The sequence below is a fragment of the Anser brachyrhynchus genome (genome assembly GCF_964034855.1).
Source record: "Anser brachyrhynchus genome assembly, chromosome: W".
NCBI lineage: Eukaryota > Metazoa > Chordata > Aves > Anseriformes > Anatidae > Anser > Anser brachyrhynchus.
Window position 1 is genome coordinate 13,700,644 of NC_137704.1, and position 20,487 is coordinate 13,721,130.

The 20,487-nt window shown below is 48.7% G+C and overlaps 1 protein-coding gene across 3 annotated transcripts in view; it reads right to left on the minus strand.

Annotated features, from left to right (window-relative positions):
* The window catches only part of ARK2C (arkadia (RNF111) C-terminal like ring finger ubiquitin ligase 2C), a 45,356-nt gene that overhangs the window by 5,319 nt on the left and 19,550 nt on the right, over positions 1 to 20,487 (minus strand). For 2 of the 3 annotated variants that reach the window (XM_080572334.1, XM_080572333.1), the window contains exons 2-7: positions 10,080 to 10,389; positions 8,413 to 8,535; positions 3,696 to 3,825; positions 2,574 to 2,678; positions 1,922 to 2,017; positions 641 to 747 (exon numbers count right to left, since the gene is read on the minus strand). In XM_080572334.1, the coding sequence (XP_080428460.1) occupies positions 641 to 747; positions 1,922 to 2,017; positions 2,574 to 2,678; positions 3,696 to 3,825; positions 8,413 to 8,535; positions 10,080 to 10,389 (871 nt within the window). The remainder of the gene's footprint in view (positions 1 to 640; positions 748 to 1,921; positions 2,018 to 2,573; positions 2,679 to 3,695; positions 3,826 to 8,412; positions 8,536 to 10,079; positions 10,390 to 20,487) is intronic. The other variant, XM_080572335.1, reaches the window with a different exon arrangement.

Consider the following 20,487-nt stretch of genomic DNA (forward strand, 5'->3'; position numbering starts at 1 on the left):
ACCACAAGGGCCCATGGCAAAAGAATCAGAGCTTTTTGTGATGGCTTAAGGCAGCTAAAGGGCAAGGAGCAGGACCAAGTAGTGCAGATGCACTGCCCACCCACAGCTCATCCTCTTCCAATTCCTTGTCCCCATCCTCTGTCACAAGCAGAGTTTTGACCCAGCCAAGAGCCTGGGGACCTTGATAGCAGGGGTTGTGCTGTGACCCAGGATGGCTCGCTGTGACCATTCAGGCTGAGAGATCTCACTTATTCTATAAGAAAGCAGCTCCATCCCAGCCACAAGCCACATTCCTCTGTACTTGACACACAGGCTCCATTTTATCATACTTTGGTCATCTGTAAAGGCAAGACATTGATGTCCATGAGCTCCAGATGGCTGTCTGAGGCCTGGCACCCATTATCCTAGGACATATGGACAACCAACAGCATGGTTTTGAAGCAGGTGATCCAAACCCAGGAGATCCTGTGAAAATTGCCCACCTGCACTTCCTGCCTATGGCCCATACCAATGTCCAACTAAAAGGCATGTGCTTTCCTAAACCCTGCAATAACAGCCCCGCCAAGGCACAGCAGTGTTATTGGCATAAGCACAACTCAGATGTCACCGAGAGGCAGTGGAGCAGAGGGAAGGATCATACCTGACGTCTTCTCCATCTTCAAGCATGGACAGACAGATTGTGCATTTCTCATCAGTGTCCAACTCCTCTCCATCCTCTTGTTCAGCTTTGCCCTCCTGTGGTCTTCTCTGCAGCAAGGTTAAAGACATAATTTCATTGGGACTTGATTTTCTAATGCTCTGCCAAGTCTTGGTAGTTGTAGGAAGGCAAATAATAAGAGCTTCATCTATCAGCCAGATCTTCCAGCTTGGAGAAGCCAGCCCAGCCAAAACAGCCAGTGGGGGGAGGATGCCACCAGCACGCTGCCGGTCCACACACCTCCTCCCAGAACTGGGGGCAGTGGGGCTGATGGCAGTGCCCCAAGGAGCAGCCTGTCCGCTGCTGCCCCAGCACAGCCCCACCACCTTCTCAGTCCTCCATGCGGCAGGGATGGTCCCACAGTCTCCTTTGGTGGGTGCTTCTCCTGCAGACCCCGAAATGTGTAGGGTCACCACTGCCAGCAAGGGCAACAACCACTGTGCCCCATGCCAGCTTGGCCACTGGCTTAGCCCCATGCTGCACCATGGGGCAGCACTTGGCCTGCCAGCTCCTTCCTGTCCTTTCCCCCCCCCACGCACCCATTCCAAATAATATATTTTTTTCTGCATCCACTGGAGATGTGGTCAGAGATAAGTGCAGCAGGAGTTGAGTCCCTTCCAACGTGGGCAATGCAACATACTTATTGTTACTGGGGATGACAAACATGACATTTCTACCCAAATGAGCAATTTTTCCATTTTCTATTAGCACAACCCCAAAAGTTGGCATCCAGTTCCTTAAGGGCAAGAGTTCAGCTCCAACAGAGGAGATGCCCCTTGCAAAGTGAAAGGAGGGCGAGCTCCCCCCACGCCACGGAGCGAGTGCCCTTGTGGTGCCACCTGCGTGCAGAAAGGGGTGGGTTTGCATGCACTAACCCCCTTGGTGTGGGCACTTTCTTACCAGGTGCAGATGGGGGAAATTGCACCCGCTGGGTGGGAGCAGGTTGAGACCCTTTTGAAAATTTGGCCTGCAGCTTCCTAGCCTAGAAGCATGAAATAGGGAGCTGAGCTACACTACCGCGTCAGCCCAGGAGTCCTACAAGATGTTAAAGCAGCAGTTCTGGATTTCATGGTCCATTTCGAGGAATATTTCAGTTGGCACTGCCAGTTTGCCAACCCTGAGGATTGCAACCCACCAAAGCCCTTCCTTCTGTCCGCTCCATGCACGCGACCCTTGGCCAGCTGCGGGGGGCTGGCAGCCATGCTGTGGTTTTGGGGAGCTCACCTTCTTGTACTTGTGGGGGAAGGTGAACCTCTCAATGGTGTTCTGCACGGCACCCCGACTCATGCTGCCCAGCCTGTCCTCCAGCTGCAGCAGCTCCTGCAGCACGGGAACAGCAGCAAAAGGGAATCAGCATTGCTCACGGGAGGCATTGGTGGAGGAGCACGTGGTCCCGCCATCCCAGTGTCTGCCTGCCAAGGAGCAAGGCTCCATCCTGCCCTTTCCTCGGTGGAAATGCTCATTGAACCCAAATCAGGCATGGTTCAGTGGTGGATCTGAGCCCCGGTTCTTGGGCCAATAGCTGTGGACTTAAGGCAGAGCTGAGAGCTGGATACCCAATATTTCAGAAATTGGGGTGGAGTCTGAGCTCTGTTTGTCAGAAAACAAAACCCCATAGAACTGGAGGACTTTGTATACAGCCATGAAGGGAGACAGAGTCAGCCAGAGCCAGACCCGGGCACTCTGGAATAAAACATCTTTCACTAAACCACCCAACCCCTTTTGCTTCCTGGTTATTACTAAAATGGCTGCAGGTCTCAATCTCATTCCCATCTGCGACTGCCAAACCTTAAGGCAGTCTTATGAGTTTATGACAGAGCTTTCATGGATTCCCAGGGCTTAAAAATTTAATAATTGCAGTTCCCAAGATACATACTTCATAGCTCTCCTGCACAGCCGACGTGTGCCTGCTTGGGTTCAGTCCCTGAAGAGCAAGTAACTGGAGCTGAGGATAAGGGTAATTTCTGATTTCATGAACAACCTGCAAGAAGTGAGGGAGAAAAATAAAGCCACCTGTGCTAGCACAAAGAAATCCCTCGTGTACCTTGATTTGAATTTAGCACTTAAAAAATTGAAAATGAAAGAGCGGACTGACACCTTCCCCAATGGAAGTCTTTTAATAACCAAAAAATAAGTAGGTTAATAACTTAAAAAAAAATTAAGTAGATCTCCTATAAATAATAACTACAAACTTGCATGTCTTAGAAAAATGTCAAATAAACTCTGTTATAATTATTCCTATAGCATCCATAACACTGCAGTTCCAAACTCTCAACATGGATTAGCTTAAAAAGAGATTTAATTTTCATTTTTAAATGCGTTGATTTCTTTTCATCCAAGTTCTGGTATTTAAAGCTTTGCTGTAGTGTGCAGGTGTCAGGGTCGGACTATGGGCACAAGGGAAGAGCACCCTCATGGGATTTCTGAGGATGCTTTAAGGATGAGCGGGGCTCTGGGTGGCTCAGCTCCAAATGCAGCTCCCTGCTAGGAGAAGGACCAACAAATGACCCTGGTCAGCCCATATTCACATCAAACCCCAGCTCCACCCGTGCCACAGGTCACACACAACTTTAATAGGTGGCATCAAGGCCAACAAAGATGGAAAATATGTGATGAGGGATGGTCATTGGGTGTGATCTTGGGGAAGTGCCACCCAGCACCAGTCCTTCTGCATGCAGGGAGCCCTGGGAACCTACACTTCACTGCTGCATTAATAACATTATTATTAATAACTGTTGAGTCTCCCAGGTTTTTGCAGACCAGTTTGTGAGTGTGCTGCAGGTGATGGACCGAATCTTTCCAGAGCAACTAAGCTTTTCTTTCCTTTCTCTAATCCAGAGTGCAAAGATGGAACATTATCCTTTCAGGCACTCCCTCCCACGGCCAGAGATAAGTGGGATTTGCAGAAGACAGGTGATAGAAAGATAGCAGCCTTTATTTTGACTGCCTTCTGGCAGACAATGCATAAAACATTTCTCAGTAAAAGCGTTTCACTTACCATCTGTGTCGAGGATGTGCTTCTGGGGAAATGTTGCATCCGAGGTGTAGCCAAGTAATGCTGATAGGGCTGAGGGACTGGCCGAACCTGGAACTGGGCGTGAGTCAGTCCTGCATCGACACTGAGATCCCTGCGGGCACGAGGAGGAAGATGGAGCTGTGGCTGCCTGGTGGCATGGTACGGGCTGCGATAAATCATGCTCATGGCAGGGGAGTGCTCTGAGCTGCCATGGGTGCCTCAACCTGAGGTGATGCTTCTGCTTTGAAATCCTTGGATTTGAGCAATCACCTTTCCCTCCACCAAGGCAGAATGAAGGAGCAAGGGGTTGATTTTATGCCACTTAGCATTTGTGCTAGCTGGGGTCGAGAGCTGTAGGATATAGACTGCCAATTGCAGAGCAGTGTCTTGGGGGTTCTGATCGATCCCCAGGCTCAGTAACTCAACCTGTCCAGGTCCTCCTTGTGCCAACATCGCTGCAGATGATCACATTTTGCCTTCAGTATTTTGCAGGAATGCAGATAAATGCCTGAGGGCAGAGAACCAAGGAGCCATTCTGGGAGGTTGTTAAGCCCATCATCCGTGCCTGTGACCTCTCTGGAGGTCTCCTAGCCCAGGTCATGAGAGGGCTTGGGGGAACAAGGGAGCTATTCCCTGCCTGCAAGAGAGAATGCATCAAACCTGGCCTCGGGGAACCCCAGAACTGCTGATTGTGCAAAAAAAAATAAGAAAAAAAAAGGTTTTAAGAAATTTCTGGATGAGACAGCTGTAAGAAACAACGTCACACAACCAGCAGGCCACCACTGGTGAAGCAGGACATCCCTGACAGTCCCAGTCTCCTGTGCGCAGCCTGTCCTGGGGCTCATTTTTGTGGGTTTGGGTGCTTTGTCCCTCCAGAAATCAACCCAACTCAACCCTGTGACTTCCAATGACCGAGATCCCAGCAAACACTGCAGCTCTGCCGAATCCAGCAAACAGAGCTGAACTGCAAACCCCATTCCAGCCCTGCATGGATGGGATGGGAGGAGACCTAGCACAGCATCTATCCATAATCTATCTATCTGTAATCCAATTAGCTGCTCCCTTGTCTCTCCAGCCACTGAGTTATTCAGCAAACAAGTGCTTTGAATGTCATTCACTTTACTGTAATTACAAAAGCCAGCGCTCTGATAACTATTGTCTTCGCATTTGTCAAAGCAAAACTAATTAGAGCACAGGGGTTGCTCCTCATTTCAGCCTGAAGTTCTCTTTCTCTCCACGGAGGACAGCAGCAGCGAATGCCACGGCTTATTAGGAGCAACCCAGGTGTGTCCTGGAGCAGCTGTGAAACAACAGCAGTTTGCCCAACAGCAGTTAATGGACATGAGAGGACAGTAAATTTTATTCTATGATTCTAAATGCAAAAATCCCTTACTCAGTATGGCCTGTGTACTAGGTAATAACTCCAATGCTTTCATGCCCTCTAATAAGTCCCCACACATCAAATTGGAGCAAAGAGAGGGTCTGTGCTGGCTGTGTGCTGGCTGGCTGTGTGCTAGCCATATCCTGGACAGACCAAACCTGGCAGAGGATAAAACACAGCAGGAGACAGGCAGGAACACAGCCAGGGTGGGAATCCACAGGGCTGGGCATTTTCCAGCTCCCGTGTCACATTTTCGGACATTTAACCAGTTGCTTGAGATGGTTCCCAGGGGGATGGAAGGCTCGATTGGAAATCAGGAGATGTTGGGTTCATCCCAGCCCTGCCACTGGCCTGATGTACAACCCCAGCCATCTCCTCTCTGCCTGCTCATATTCCCTGCTTGCAAAACAGATGTTATAATCCACAGAGCGCTTTGAGACCAGGGGCTGGAGGGATTTCACAAAGACGAATGGGCATTATTAACTTGCACAAGTAATTGCAACAACAGCACTGCTGAACTGTTTGTGCAGTGGTGCATCTGGATCCTTAAAACCCAATACAGAGGCTCCTACAGTGATGCCTGCCGAAAGCAGAATACTGCATGGAATGGTGTTTTCCCAGGGTTTGGGGATGAACAACCAGAGCACATTAGCTGAAGAAAACCCAAACTAACCATCGCCTTCTACCTTGTGCTACAGGTATGCCTGTACAGCATCTTGATGCTCAGATGTGAGGTTCAAGAGCTGCGATGCTGTAGTGGGTTTACGTGGCAAGGTTTTGGTAGCAGGGGGCCATAGGGGTGGCTTCTATGAGAAGGATCTAGAAGCTGCCCCATGTTTGGTAAGGGCCCCACTGCTGACCAGAGCCGAGCCAATAAGCAATGTTGTTTTGCGCCTCTGTGAGAGCATATTTAAGACAGGGAAAAAAACATGGCGCCACAAAGCAGCTGGGAGAGTGAGAGGAGTGAGAAACAGCCTTGCAGGCGCCAAGGCCAGTGAAGAAGGAGGGGGAGAGGTGCTCCAGGCAGAAGTCCCCTGCGGCCTGTGGTGAGGACCATGGTGAAGTAGGTTGTCCCCCTGCAGCCCATGGAGTACCACAGTGGAGCAGGGTTCCACGCTGCAGCCCATGGAGGAGACCATGGTGGAGCAGGTGGACCTGCACCGACGGAGACTGGGGCCTGTGGAAGACCCCTGCCGGAGCAGATTCCGGGCCAGACCTGTAGCCCGTGGAGAGGAGCCCACGCAGGAGCAGGTGACCTGGCAGGAGCTGCTGCCCGTGGGGGATCCAGGTTGGAGCAGTTTGCTCCTGAGGGATGGACCCCATGGTACGGACCCATATCTGGAGCAGTTCTTGAAGAGCTGCTGCCTGTGGGCAGCCCACGTCGGATCAGTTCAGCAAGGACTGCATCCCGTGGGAGGGACCCCACAGCACAGGGGACAAGAGTGACCGAGAAGGAGCGGCGGTGAAGAAGCGCTATAGACTGACCATAACCCCCGTTCCCCCGTTCCCCTGCGCCGCTCGGGGGGGGAGGAGGTGGAAGAGGGTGGATGGGGGGGAAGGTGCTTTTGGTTTCTTTCCTTTGTTTCTCACTTCTCTAGCTTGTTAGTAATAGGCAATAAATCTTACTATCTCCCTATGCTGAGTTTGTTTTGCCCGTCACGATAATGACTGCGCGATCTCCCTGTCCTTATCTCACCCCTTGAGCCCTTTTCATCGTATTTTCTCCCCGTTCCTCTTTGAGGAGGGGGAGTGAGAGAGCGGTTGTGGTGGAGCTCGGCCACCCACCCAAGTAAAACCACCACAGATGCCTACAGTACATGGGCTGCCAACAACCAAAAACTGAGGGATAAGGGCAAGAAAACAGGCTGAATGGTCATCAACAAATGCCTATGCAGAAAACAACCGATGGAGCTAAGGGGAGTTTTGTCTCCTTCACCAGAAGATTTTAACCAAGGCTTGGCTGTCCAAGATAACCAATCACCTTCATCCCCAGCTTCCATCCCTGCTTCCCACAACGCTGCCTGCTACCCCCTGCCTCTGAGCAAGGACTGTCACTGGTCATGTGGTGATAACACATTAGAGGAAAGTTTTTATATCTGTCACTGGGCAAAACTGTACATGTGCCCCGAGGGGAAGTGAGTCACCCAAATATGTATACACGGTATGTGATTTCTGGTGTACCCACTCCTTAGGTTTTGTAAGGCAATGCAACAACACAGGGTGAAAAGGAGGGAGGAGGAGAGGAAGATTAAATGATGCTTTATCGGATCCTTCTAATGATTATAATTAAACTGTATGCACAGAAAGAGAGGCAGAAAGAACGGCTCTATCCAGATGGAACATGAACCGCTGTGCAACCTGATCTGAACAATGTCACACCGGCCAAATTCACCTCACGGTAGTACCAGCAATGGGAGCACCTGAGAAGAAAATGACAGAAGGATCTGGCCATATTTTAAGTTGTATATTATTACCACAGAGGAGGAAAAAAAACTGTGTTAAAAGAACTCTCCATTTGCAAACAGCTCAGATGTAAGAAAATGCCATAATTAAGATTGTCTGTGCCATTTTATTTTGGTCCCCTTGTGCATACACATTACGATTATCTCTAATTACATGTTCACATGCTATTTTTTCCATTCAACTCACAGAATGGACTTTGCTCTGCTAACAAGGAGCTACTCAGAAGTATGTTTTTATTCTTCTATTCTTCCAAGTAGGGCCCCGTGCCTTATTAAATGTGCAGGAGCTCAAAACTTGCTCTGAAAACAGAGCAATCAATGCTTTGCTCAGCTTTTCCAGGGCACCAGACACTGTGATGGGAGAACGATTAACATGCTACTAATTCATTCACCTCACCCTGTGGGGCAGGGCAGCTCTGTGCCCCCTAATTTAGGCCATGGAAGAGTTGTGGACGCTGTTTTTGAGTGCCTGGTGGACAGCAGGTCTCATTCAGACAGAGATGTTGGTCCATAGGAAACAGACTCTGGAAGGTACTTCCCTGGAGGCTGCAGCATGGCAAGCCCCTGGGGAAGATTAAGGTTTAGGTGCACTCTGCATCCATGGATGGAGAGGTTTGGGCAATATTGTTATATTGGGCCTTGATGTTATTGTACACATGCATAAATGCTTTAACATGGACTTGTGGCTCTCAGGGATGAGTTTCCCCATTGTACGCTTCCCACTTTATATCCGTTATACTGAACCACCAGCTTTCATGGAAGCATTGAGCCATGAAGGCATTCGCAAACCACTGCAGCCTCCACAGGACTTTTTAAGTGCTTCATTCAACACATTGAGGAAATGAGGAAGACTTACCAGTCCGTGCCTTCAGCTAAATACCTGGGCTGGGACCCCATGGGCTGTGGAGTTTGTTGGTGGCTGAAGTCAAAGCTGGGGTGCAGGCGGTGGGGCTGAACAGACAAGCGCTCCTGAGCCCGCCTGCAGGGAGGAGGAGACCAGAAGCGAGTTAGCGATGGGTAGGCACTGAGCATGTGCCCACATCAGTAAACAACGGTAAAACCCAAACATTTGGGCTCACGAGCATGCATCCAAGACAGAAGAGCCCAGACAGGTGTCAAGGATGATGGGAAGAGGAACACAGAGCTATGGCATTTACTCTTGGTCACCATGGACAGCTAAACTTCTTCCTTAGCATCTTTGTGCCTCTCTCACTATTTTCTTTTTTTCCACAGTCAGCCCCATAAACAACAGACAAGATGTAGCATCTTCCTGGTGCGGGTGTTATCCATCATCATGAAGAAGCAGCAGGTTGTCTCGTCTCCCCGTGCAGTCCATAAACTCCTGGGGAACCTCATTCATAACAGTATTACTCAGGAGTAACTGATGGCGGAATTTACTCTCGCTGGTCTTTGACAACATTTCTGTGGGTGATGGACATGCCAGCCTGGGACCCAGCTTCTTCTGCTCCAGCTGCCCTTGTGAGCAGGGAGAGGTAAGTAGTAGAAAAAAAGAGTGAGATTTTTCTAGGGACTAAAGTTTCTTCCTGCATTTTTTTGTCCATTTGAACCACCCTCCACTCAGGGGAGGAGCATGTGCTGCTTGATCACCATCTGTGCTTGGAGAGATGCAAGGTGGATGCCCAAGCAGGCTTTGCATTACAGACGCAGAACCCATGCTCCCTGCTGAGTCCCCCGCTCACCGACGGAGCTATCACAAGGTAAATCCATTGGAAAACACTGGACAAACATGTCAGGAAGCTGCTAGATAAAGAGGCTTCACCTTTAAGGCGCCCCCAGATTCCCATTACCAGGACCTCATGCCCCATGCCCGAAGGTTTCTGACAGTCTCCTGTGATGCAGCTGTACTGAATGCTTTCAGAACCAGGCTGTGGTGCTGAGCAAGAGGCTCCTGCCCTCTCCCACACCATGGTCCCTCTTCTCCAACAGCCTACTTGCATATGTAACACCGCCAGCAGGTACTAAAGTAGTTTCTATGTGAAATTGTGCTCTGTAGTTTTGTTTGAATTTGACTTATGACTAAGCGTTAAACACTTGTATCATCAGTGCCTCAGCCTCGCACATATTTGCTACCCAATTATTAACTAATCATTAAATCTACCTAAAATCCAGCTTATGCAAAATAAAAGCTGGATGAGAAGAATCCGCAATTTGCAGACAGAAAGGATACGGAAAGAAAGCATTTTCCATCTGTAGCATTCTTTCCAAACAAAGCATTATCACAAAGACTCATCCTCTGGTTCCTGGTGCACGGGTATAACCCACAAACAGCTTCCATATGTTTCCAAAAAAAGCACTCTGCTCCTACATGTTATCTGAACATGTTATCTTGAGGTGCTCAAGGCCAGGCTGGACAGGGCTTTGGACATCCTGATCTGGTGGGAGGTGTCCTTGCTTGTGGCAAGGGGTCAGACTGGACAATCTTTAGAGGTTCCTTCCAACCCAACCCATTCTCTGGTTCTGTGACTCCTTCAGACCATACCTGTGAAACATAAGCCCCCTTACCTGGGATGGGGCATGAGCCGGCGGTGCTGGGCCTCGAGGAGCTGCTGCTGGAGGAAGTATTGCTGGTGTAGCGCCTGAGGTAGGAAGGAGGGTCCAGCCACATCTTGGAAGGGCAGGGCTGGCACTGGCGCCAGGGACTGGTGCAGGGGGCTGCTGTGCTGGTGCGTGGGGGCCATGTGGGGGGTCAGCCCCGGCTGGGGCTGCACCGCGTGAGGCAGGGCGAAGTCGGCCGAGAGCTGAGGCTGGGGACCCAGGTGGAAGTGCCGGCAGGAGGTAGCATGGGGATGCTGAGACCTTTGAAAAGGAGCACCTGGAAGAGAAGAGCACGGCTGTCACCAGGGCCGGCGGTGGCCGAGGCACCCTGTTGCAGATCCAGAGCAATTTTTATGCAAACAGCTGTTTGTTTGTCTCCTCTGCCAAAAGGCAGGGAAAAAGAGCAGGTCAGCTAATGTCGATTACTCGGGGAAAAAAAATTGATTTTGACTAATAGTTTTTTCCTCCAAAAAACATTGGAACCAAAACATGGGTTTGGGTTCAAAGTAGCTTTTTGGCTCCGAACTAAAGTGTATGCTGATGGAAAACTTCAGCTTGTTTTGGTTTGCCTGTCTTAAAGAGAAAAGGAACAAAAGGCTCAACATTTTAGAGAAGGAAAAAATATGTTGTCTAAAATGTGTTTCTGCAGGTTAACAGCCCACAGAAGTTTTCAAAAGTTGCTGACTTTTCATGCAATTCAAAGTATTTCTTTGCCTATCTAAAAAGGCATTTCTTTGCCTGTCTAAACCCTAAAAAGGCATGGAAATAATCTCTGTCCTGAGAAAGTGTCTCTCGGTGACTGCAGGACATGGACAGGACACCTTCCTCCCCTGAGAGCAGGGGCTATGATTTTGACTAATAGTTTTTTCTTTGCTCAGACCCTTTCCAGCAGCCTGGCCTCATCAGGTAATGGAGAGAGCGGCTGTGGAAAATGCAACGCAAGCTGCTGTGAGATCAGCCATGAGGCTGGCGGGGATGAGGAAGAAATGAGGTGTGAAAGATATCCGTGCTGGAGGCTTTTTGCAAACATCTGACACTGGCTTTCATCTCCCTCAAGATCCTTGCTTGGATGGACCCGTGACCCAACCTGGCACATTAATTCCTACATTCCCAGAGCAGTTCCAGGCACCACAGCAAAACTTTTGGCTCTTAAACTAAGGAGAGAGGCAGCTTAGCACTGAAGGATGAGACTCCTCATTAGAGATGGCTCTTTGCTGAGTAGCAGCCCCAGGATAGGACACCTGCCTTTTTATGCACTTGTTTGAACCCCTCATCTTCCTTTTAGGAAGGAAACTCCTATAATTTTCTTAATCTTTGGGACTGGCACAAAATATCGAGGTGTAACAGCACCATAAGACACTGAGTGTCATCCCAAGACACAGGCCAGGCGTGCAGATGATGCCTGCTTGTCCCAGATCCCTTCTGCTTCCATCTCCCTTCCATCCGTGGGCTGGGCCAGTCCAGCACAGGAGCTCAGGGAGCCCCAAGCACTTTCTGTTCACATCCTTATGGTAACAGAAGGTGCACAAAGACAGCCAGATGCCAGCAGAAGAAAGAACAGGAGAGGATCTAGAAGAAATGAAAGGTTTGAAAAACAGTGCATACACAACGTCTCTTAAATGCAAACTAATCCTCTGTAGTGCCCCTCTGAGAGAGGCAACGGGGAACAAATGCATGTGCCACCAGCAGCAGAGCTTCTGAAGATGATAATTTCTCATGCTGTCAGATAACGGCATGATTCGACTACCCTATTAATTAAAACCAGAGGAGGTGGGATCAAACCCACCATTCCTGAATGACAGAGCTACTAACCCTGATCCAAGAGATGTTTGCACACCCTGTCCCCCCCTACTGCAGGTTATTTTGGCTGCCCTAGGCCTGGCCCCAGTTCCCAGGTAAAGGATGAATAATGAAATGGGGACCTGTGCTGCCCTGGACCATTGCTCCATCTGGGCAATAACACAACCACAGGGAGATGCCTCCTAACTCATGCTTGCTGGGCACTTGCAGAGCCACTCACGATGAATAGCTCAACCTGGGAGGCCCCTGCTCCTCCCCATGGAAAACAGCTACAAGTGATGGGTGACAGATTTAACACCTTCAGGACTTCATGGGGCCTGCAGAAAAGGTGCAAGAGGAAGTTAAAGTGCTAATCCCACTGCTCACCCAAAGAGACCAGCCTGTGCTGTGGGGCAGCAGTTTAGTTGTACGTCAGACAAAACACAAGGCAATGAAGCTGAGAGATATTTCACCACACATTTACTGAGCCAAATTTTGCAGCACATAATAAAACTAGGAAAAGCCAGTCTCTCATCCTTTGCGTCTCTGGCTTCTCTTGATGCCTGGTGCCACATTACCCAAGGATTTTCAGCCTTTTGTTGTGTCTGGGGAAACCTCAGTCTGATTTAGCAAAATGTCTACAGGATCTTTGATGCCAGAGCCATCATGACCAGAGGGCACAGGGTGGGCAGATCATGTTGTCAGGGCTTTTGACCTGATTTTTTTACTCCCATGCCAACAATCTTGGCAAAGGACTTGGTCATACCTTTCCCTGTGGTCCAGAAAGTACAAACTTTGATGTTTGGGCGGGAGGGCATGCATGGGCCATGCAGAGCCAACATAACCTAAGGTAAAAGCCCAACCCTGTAGGTCTTTTTGGTATAGAAAGTTAATCTTTCTTATTTTAGGCACTAGTCAATGAAATTAACTATTTTTTAGTATTTTTTCTTGTACCCACAGGTTCAATGATGTATTTAACTCTGTAGGAAAAATACTATCAAAACCCAGACCATATGATTAAATAAAACCCACCAATTTGTCTTAACATAATTCACTATCTTGTGTTGTAGCTGTTCATTTCCTACAGTTAATCCAGTTGCTGATGAGGATTTTGATGGCAAAGCAAAGTCTTCAGAGAATATTTCAGCAAAGCTTTGCTTATTAGCTGTCATCAAATCATGCAGCTGGCATAACCGAAACAGTTTGCACATCAAAGAGCCAGTCGCTGCCAAACATGGCACTGGTGGACCCCAGAAAGCTTTGGGAAGCCAATAAGCATGCAAAACAGAACATTTCATCTCTGTGCTATCTGTTGTCAAGTTTACCCTATTCTGTTCATCATATCTAGCTGCGAGGGGTCATCTTGGAGACTTCTTTCTAATTCCACAAGTTGATCTTGCATACACGAGGGCAATCCAGTGTCACCCTGCTGACACCAGCTGAGCAGCACTACTCCAGATAACCCGCCATGACCAAGACCAGAACCTGACTCACTGGCATTCACTCCTAGTCAGTGCCTATTAATGATTACTCACTAGCACATCTTCTCTTTCCTGATCCTCAGTTTGGTCCCGGACCATATTTGCATTCTAACTTAAAATCATTGCCCATAAAATGCCTCAAGAAAATTTGATTCATGTCTTTAATCTGCTTTTTATCTGGACAGTAATGTCTGCCACAGCAGAGAGCAATCATTGACTGAAAATCAGTCCAGATACCTCGCTTCACCTTCTGTTTCTATTCCCCGTGACAAAGGCAGGACTGATATTTTCATTTCTCAGCTAAGCCTCAAGGACTTTTCTACAGCAAAGGCGATGAGTTGGAAGCTCTGTCTATCAAGCTCTGGAGCCACCACCTGCATCCTTCACGAGCTGTTCCCCACTGCCTGCCCCAGTGGTAGCTGCAAGAGGGCAACGTCACTCTGCAAGGCAGAGACCATCTCCCCACCACCATGGGCTCGAGTTTTGGTCCTCATCCTACTGCAGGATTAACCTTCTCCATTGGGATGCTTTGACCTTGCAGGAAGAGGAGTTGGCCAGCTCTTGGAAGGTTTTTGATGACCTACCCCAAAGCCACCTAGCAGGTTCATCAGCTTCAGTTGTCTTTGCTGCACTTATGGAGGGGAAAAAAAAAAAAACAAACATGTTCTTTGGCCTCTTCCATCACCCCCAAAGCCAAGGTCAGCAGAGAGGGCCCACAGGGTGGGGAATCAGCACTTCACTAACTCTTGCTGCTAAAACAGGTGTGCAGACAAGCAGCCACCCCACCTGGCCTGGCTCACCTCTTTGGTGGATGCTGTGGCTTCCAGTGGTGGTGCTGAGGACCCGGCATAGAGCTGGGTCTGCGACCACGGGAGCAAGCCTTGGAGCAGCGCTGTGGCTTAGCTTGGCCAGGCAGGAACAGGAGAGCATCACCAGGATGCATCTGATTTTACACGGCTGCTTTCTCAGGCACGAGTTAATGCAAAACAGCAGCACAAGAAGGTGGTTTCTGACAGTTAAAGACGTAAGCAATCTGGACTTTTATTCCTGGGCCTGCTCTGACCCTGAGATTGATCCGTATGTCCCATTGTTGCACAGCTCAGCGACTCCATGGCCCCTTTCCCTACTTGTGTCCTGAAAATGATCTTAAACTAAAAACCGTGCCAGGAAGATTGCTTAGCAGCTATTTAGGAAGTGCTCACAATGTTTCATGGGAAGATGGCATTACAGGCTGCAGACTTAAATTTAGGAGTTATAAATCTGGTTTTGGAAACTCATCACGTCCTCACAGCTTCTTTCTCTCTTCCACAGCTATTTTTTTTCTCAGTTCTACAGTTATATTTATTGTTTCTATACATTATTTGAAGCAGCCTGAACCTTTTTTCATTAAAAGACATGCTGTGAATTCCTTAGCACTCCTAGGTGAACCCCTGCAAATGACAAGCTCATATATATTTTTACAGCTTGGTAGGTGACACTGAATCTCAGAAATGTACTGGTCTGCTACTGGCTGTTTCTGTCTCTGGGGATTCTCCTTTGGCATCAGACAGGATTTGACTATGCATATGCACATGAGGATTTAGCCAATATTTCACCCTGTAAGAATGCAGGGATCCATGTGCTCATTAAATGATGGCCCACCCTGGAGATGTAAAGCCCCTGGGTAATGCTTGCAGGGAGACAGAGGATACTACAGGCTTTCTAAAAATAAAAATAAAAAAAAATCCACTCCCTTTCCTCACGGCAGAAATTTTTTTGGAGCAATCAGGACCAGGCAGGATCAGGCCCGCAACTCACACTGGAGATGGGCATCTCGAGCAGACAGCTGCAGCTGCATTTGCAAGGAAAACAAAATCTGTCCAATGAGGTTAAGCTGCCCATGATACATGCTAGTTGTTCCCCTGGGAAAGGCAACCTGGCCCTGCTCACTGAGCCATTAACAGCGAGCACACGTGGGGCCAGGGGCAGTGGGTGGGCAGGGGCAGCAGGGATGCTGGGGCTATTTATACATCCCTGGCCTGGCATGGCGCAGAGGGAGATGGCAGCTTCTGGCTTCACTCACTGAAAATTTTGCAGCCAAAGATCTGCCCTTTGCAATCTGCCGAGACGGAGGCTGGAGCCACACCATCTCGGCCATTTGAAGCTGCTTAGAGCCATCCTGGGAAGGCAGATAACCCCCCCAAAACCAGAGCCAGGCTTTTAATGGCATCGCCATGGCTCAGGCGCCTGCACTTTGTTTCCCTGGATGTTCCTTAGGCTGTGCATTCAAATCCCCTATGGAGAGCAACATGGTCGGATGTTATCATCCATCCCAATGGTTCATGGCCAGTAAAGGCTGAAATTGTGGGAGCAGCTTCGGGTTCACATGGCCATGGGGGCTCACACCGTGTTTACAAACAAGCTACAAACTGCCTGGCACCATGAGTGGGTGCCGTCAGTCATGTCTTAACCCTTTGCAAATTTTTTGTGAGTATAATCTTTATTAAAATGTCCAAATTGACAATGCACCTGAAAAAATATATATAATAAAAATAAAATAAAATAAAATAAATAAAATAAAATAAAATAAAATAAAATAAAATAAAATAAAATAAAATAAAATAAAATAAAATAAAATAAAATAAAAAGATAAGATAAAATAAAATAAGATAAAATAATTTTAAAACCTCTAGACCAAATCTACAGCATATTCAGCTGCATAAAAATGTAGCGATCCTGCACAGAAGGGGATATCATGCCCTTTCCCTCCTGCTGTAGGACATCAAACTTCAAGGAGAAGAGATCAGGGAGGGGAAGACAGACAAGGAGGAGGAAAGAATTGGAGAAGAATTAATCAGATAGGAAGGAATCTGTCCCGATTTCAGCACCTTCGCCAACAGTTTTGTCATTTTGTTTAGCAAATGGAAAGAGCTGTGCCAAAAATAATAGGCAGCCAGCTCAAACCCAGCCCGGGGCGCAGGCTGACGTCCCACGTGCCTAGTGCCATGCAGAGTATAGCAGACCACAGCACCAGCCCTGGTGAGCATTAGTGATAGATAAGGAGTGGTTTTTGTTTGCTTTATTTGCTTGGCCAGGCTGTGCAGCACCAGGGACTGAGTCAGGGTTGAGCCCTCGTGGTGGGCTCCACAGTGGTCAATGGAGCGTGGTTGGGTTCTGGGTGGGAGCACCAAGATTTGGGGGAGTTCTGCTTTATCGTTGTCCCTCTCATAGTCTTGCGTATTTGGTTGAAAAGGGCATCAAAGGGGTGAAGGGGAAAGGGGCTGAGATGGGTTGAAAAGGGCTCCTCATTGCCTTTTAATGGTTTAGTGGCTGCTGCCATCCTACAGCCCTCGTTGCATCCCACCTCCACAGACCTCCGTGCTGCCACAGCTCACTTCATCCCCAAAACAACGGATCAGAGCAGAGACTCGTGCATGCACCCACAGCTCCCCCAGCCCTGTGGCTCTCTTGAGCCTCCATGTTACCTACAGAGCATCTCCTCTCCTGAAGGGACCACGTGCAGCCCTGCTGGACCCAAAAAAGGCCAGGATGGGTTCAGCTTTCAGCAAACAATGCTTACAGCTGGTGACAACCAGCATTTCTCAGCACTTTTCCATCAGGGATAAAAGGAAAGGCTGAACTGGTATTGAGCAGCCAGATGCAGTGAGAGCAGTGATGAGATACGGCCAGGCAGCTCAGACCCATATCTCTTCCTATGATTTTTCTTCCTACAACACTTTTCCCCTATCTTCAGGGGGAAAAAAAACTTCCATTGAAGATGCTGTTTCACGGGAACATGTTGAATGCAGCAATGTTTTCAGAGGAGGAAGGAGAAACACTTTGGTGGTGTTGCTACACTTTAAGTCGTCTTTTTGCTTTTGTTCTTCACACTATGCTTTAATTATAGCTTTATTCTAATGCCTTGCATTCAAGGGTGTATGCGTGGATCATCACACCAATAAAAAGCCAAAATCCGCTAAAAGAAAATGTTTCCCAAGATATAATGGTCCAGGTTTCACTCCTTCTGGGTGCGATGAAGGATGGTGAGTTAAGGGGCAGAGGCACTGCAACATCTCCCAGCCTATTCTACGCTCCATACAGCAGGAAAGGCAAACGGCATCAGAGTTTTTCCCAGATTATTGGCAGGCACCTGGGCCTGACATCTCTTCTCCAGGTTTTGGGCTATTAGTCCAATTCAAAAAAATAAATAAAAGAAATTGGAGTGGGACAGGAAGCACTTTGGTCAACTGAGGCAAGAAACTTGCCTGCTCCTCGGTGCTCACCAGTCAGGCTAATTCCATCTTTTTGGGGTACTAGGGAGTTCGTTCATCCCTAACTTAAAAAAAAAATAAATAAAATCCTGGCATGCCAGAGGTCTTCTACTTGGCTCTGCCTGCAGAGAGCAGCAGGCAAGATGATGCTGCCTGCATGCAGTGGGGAGCTCTTGAAGCGAGCCCTGTCCCTGCTGGGGCTGGGGAATGTGCAAGTGTGCGATTTGTGCACACAGGAGCCCCCACTTTGATGGGCAGCGATGTGCTGCTGCCAGCTGCTTAGAAAAGGAAATCCAATACTCGGGTTTCTGATGTTTCCTTGCTTTCCATGTGGTCAAAGGGCTCCCCAGCCACAGGGAAGTGCCCAACACCTGACTTTAATACGCTTTGCTGCCCACTGCAACCTGCTGGGGCTTGTGGCAGCTCCCTCCTGCCACCAACACAGGATATCCATGCCCCTTCCAGCACCTGAGCATCCCTGCAAGTCCAAAACAGGCAAAAAGCCAAAACCATGAAAAAAACACCAGCTAGGCACTGCAAGGGCTGGTACAGGGAATTTTCCCCTCCCAGGGCCAGGAAAGTGTGTGCAGTACCCATCACCCAAGGAAGCTAAACTACCGCCCAGTCTCCCTGTTTTTTTAGAGACACTAAAAGCCCCCCCAAATCCCCCTCTGCACCCCGCAAGGCAGCAGGTAGGAGCCCTTTAGCAGCTGGCGCTTCTTCCCAAGGAAAGTGCAGAAGTCAGGAGCTTCTTACAAGCACCAGTGTACACCAAATGAAGATTATCCTGATGAGAGAGCAGAAACACTCCCAGTAGCTGGGTCCAGGGGCTGCAGTGAGTGCAACAAGGTGAACAAGCCCCCTGTACAGAACTACACGGTCCAACCCTGAGCCCATGAGCCATGTCTCACAGCATCCCACCCCCCTGACCTGCTCATTCAATTAACTGAAAGGACTTCACAGGTCAGACCATCACCGTGCATCATTTGGAGGGGTCGTGTCAGGGCCCCTTTGCACCCCAAGCACTGCAGCAGGAGCCAGAGCTGGCACGGGTCGGGGCAGCTCAGTGGCTCCCTGCACTGAGCTGGTTGAACTCAGGGCTGGGAAACTCCCGGTCCTGCTCCACCATGCCCTGGCAATCCATTTTTTATGCTCTGTGAATAAGAAATCTGCAGCTAAAATCAAAGATCCTGGAAGCCTGCTCCCTATTAAACTTAATATCCTGATTTTTAGAGGTATGTGTCACTCTAGGAAAGAGCTGTGTTTAAAGCACAAATAAAACATCAGTTTCTCAGGGTGGAAATTGCTCTTACTTTACATTTCTGCATGAGGAGCTAATGCCTCTAAGGCCTGCTGTAATAACACAGAATGGAAAACTCTACCCAGAGAGCAAGAAATATGTATTTCATGGAGAGAAATGTAAAGTCATCCATCTAGGAAAAGTCATGCTGGTGCTGTGTGCAGGGGGAGGCTGTATGGGAGCAACAAGCCCCTTCCATGGGTGCCAGAGGAAGGGAGGGGGCTTGGAGAGGGGCTCGCACCTGGCACCCCACAGGCAGCACTACAGCAGCCCCACGTCTCCTCACTGAGAAAAGAGGAAACCGTGGCTTAGCACAGCCTAAAATGGTGCCTTGCATGGGTTGGGCCTGGCAAAAGAGCCCAACAAAACCAGGACTGGCCCAGTACCCACAGCCAAAATCCCCTCCTCGTCATCAGGGCTGCCGAAACTGAGCCTGAATGGTTTCCTAAAGGGCATCCCCTGGCTCAGGCAGGGATTAATTTTGGGGTGGCGGGACAGGGTAGGTGACAACAGCTGTCACTTACACCTTGAACATTCACCCACTTGTGGATATTTTCCCCTCCCACTAAAGTCAAAGGAGGCTGATTTCAACGGACTTGCTTTCCAGCCAGGAAGGGAACAGAAATCATATTCCTGCTTATTCCACCAAGAATATCCTTTCTCTCTAGCACATGCACAGCTTTAGAAAGAAATATACGATTTTACCAGTAAATGCAATACCAAGAGGAGATGGGTGGGGACAAGGGATAATGTTAAGGCAGCAGGGCTGCAGGCGGCCCGGTGGGATGCTGCAGGGATGGCTCCACAGCACAGGCAGCCTCTGGTGTCCTCACAACTGGCTTCCGAAATAGCCCAACAGCATCTGACAGCCTCCACGGAGATAAGACCAAGTCAATGTTTCTGTCATCAACCTCGCTTTATAGGGGCTCGTAACTCTCAATACTCGTGCTCTTGGGAGGCCAAACCTTGGCACAGAAGCAGACAGCCCAAATGCAGTTTTATTTGGTAATAAATAGCTTAAACCTATTAGCCACTTTTTTTCCAGCTTAAAATTATAAAATGGGAAATCAAAAATGTTTGGGATTTTTTTCCCTGTGTTCAGATCATTTCAAAAAAAGCAGCTTATATTGAAGAATGGCAGGGCATTGTTTTTTGGTTTTGCTTTTGTTTTTGTTTTTTCAGATGCGCACAGCCCACAGTGTTATTTCTCAAAGGTCTGGCCTTTTTAATCCCAACTCTGCAGCTGGATCAATGTCCTTTGCACAGTTCAGCGCCAGCTTTGCAGCCGGAGCTCTTCACTCGGCCGAGATTCCCAGGGGCGGCTTGCAGCACTGGATGATTCAATCTCTGGCACATTAAGCCTGATGTTCAGGAAGAGCTAAAACACAGTGAAATTCCCCAAGCCCTTTAATCGATGTCAGTAACATTTTGAAGATGGATTGCTGTTTTAATTGTGCCCCTATGACACCCCACTTTTCTGGTTATTGCAGCCCAGCACCATCTCCCCAGCCCCATGGTTTCCATCATGCATCTGCTGGGTTTTTTGCACTTTCAGATTTACTCCA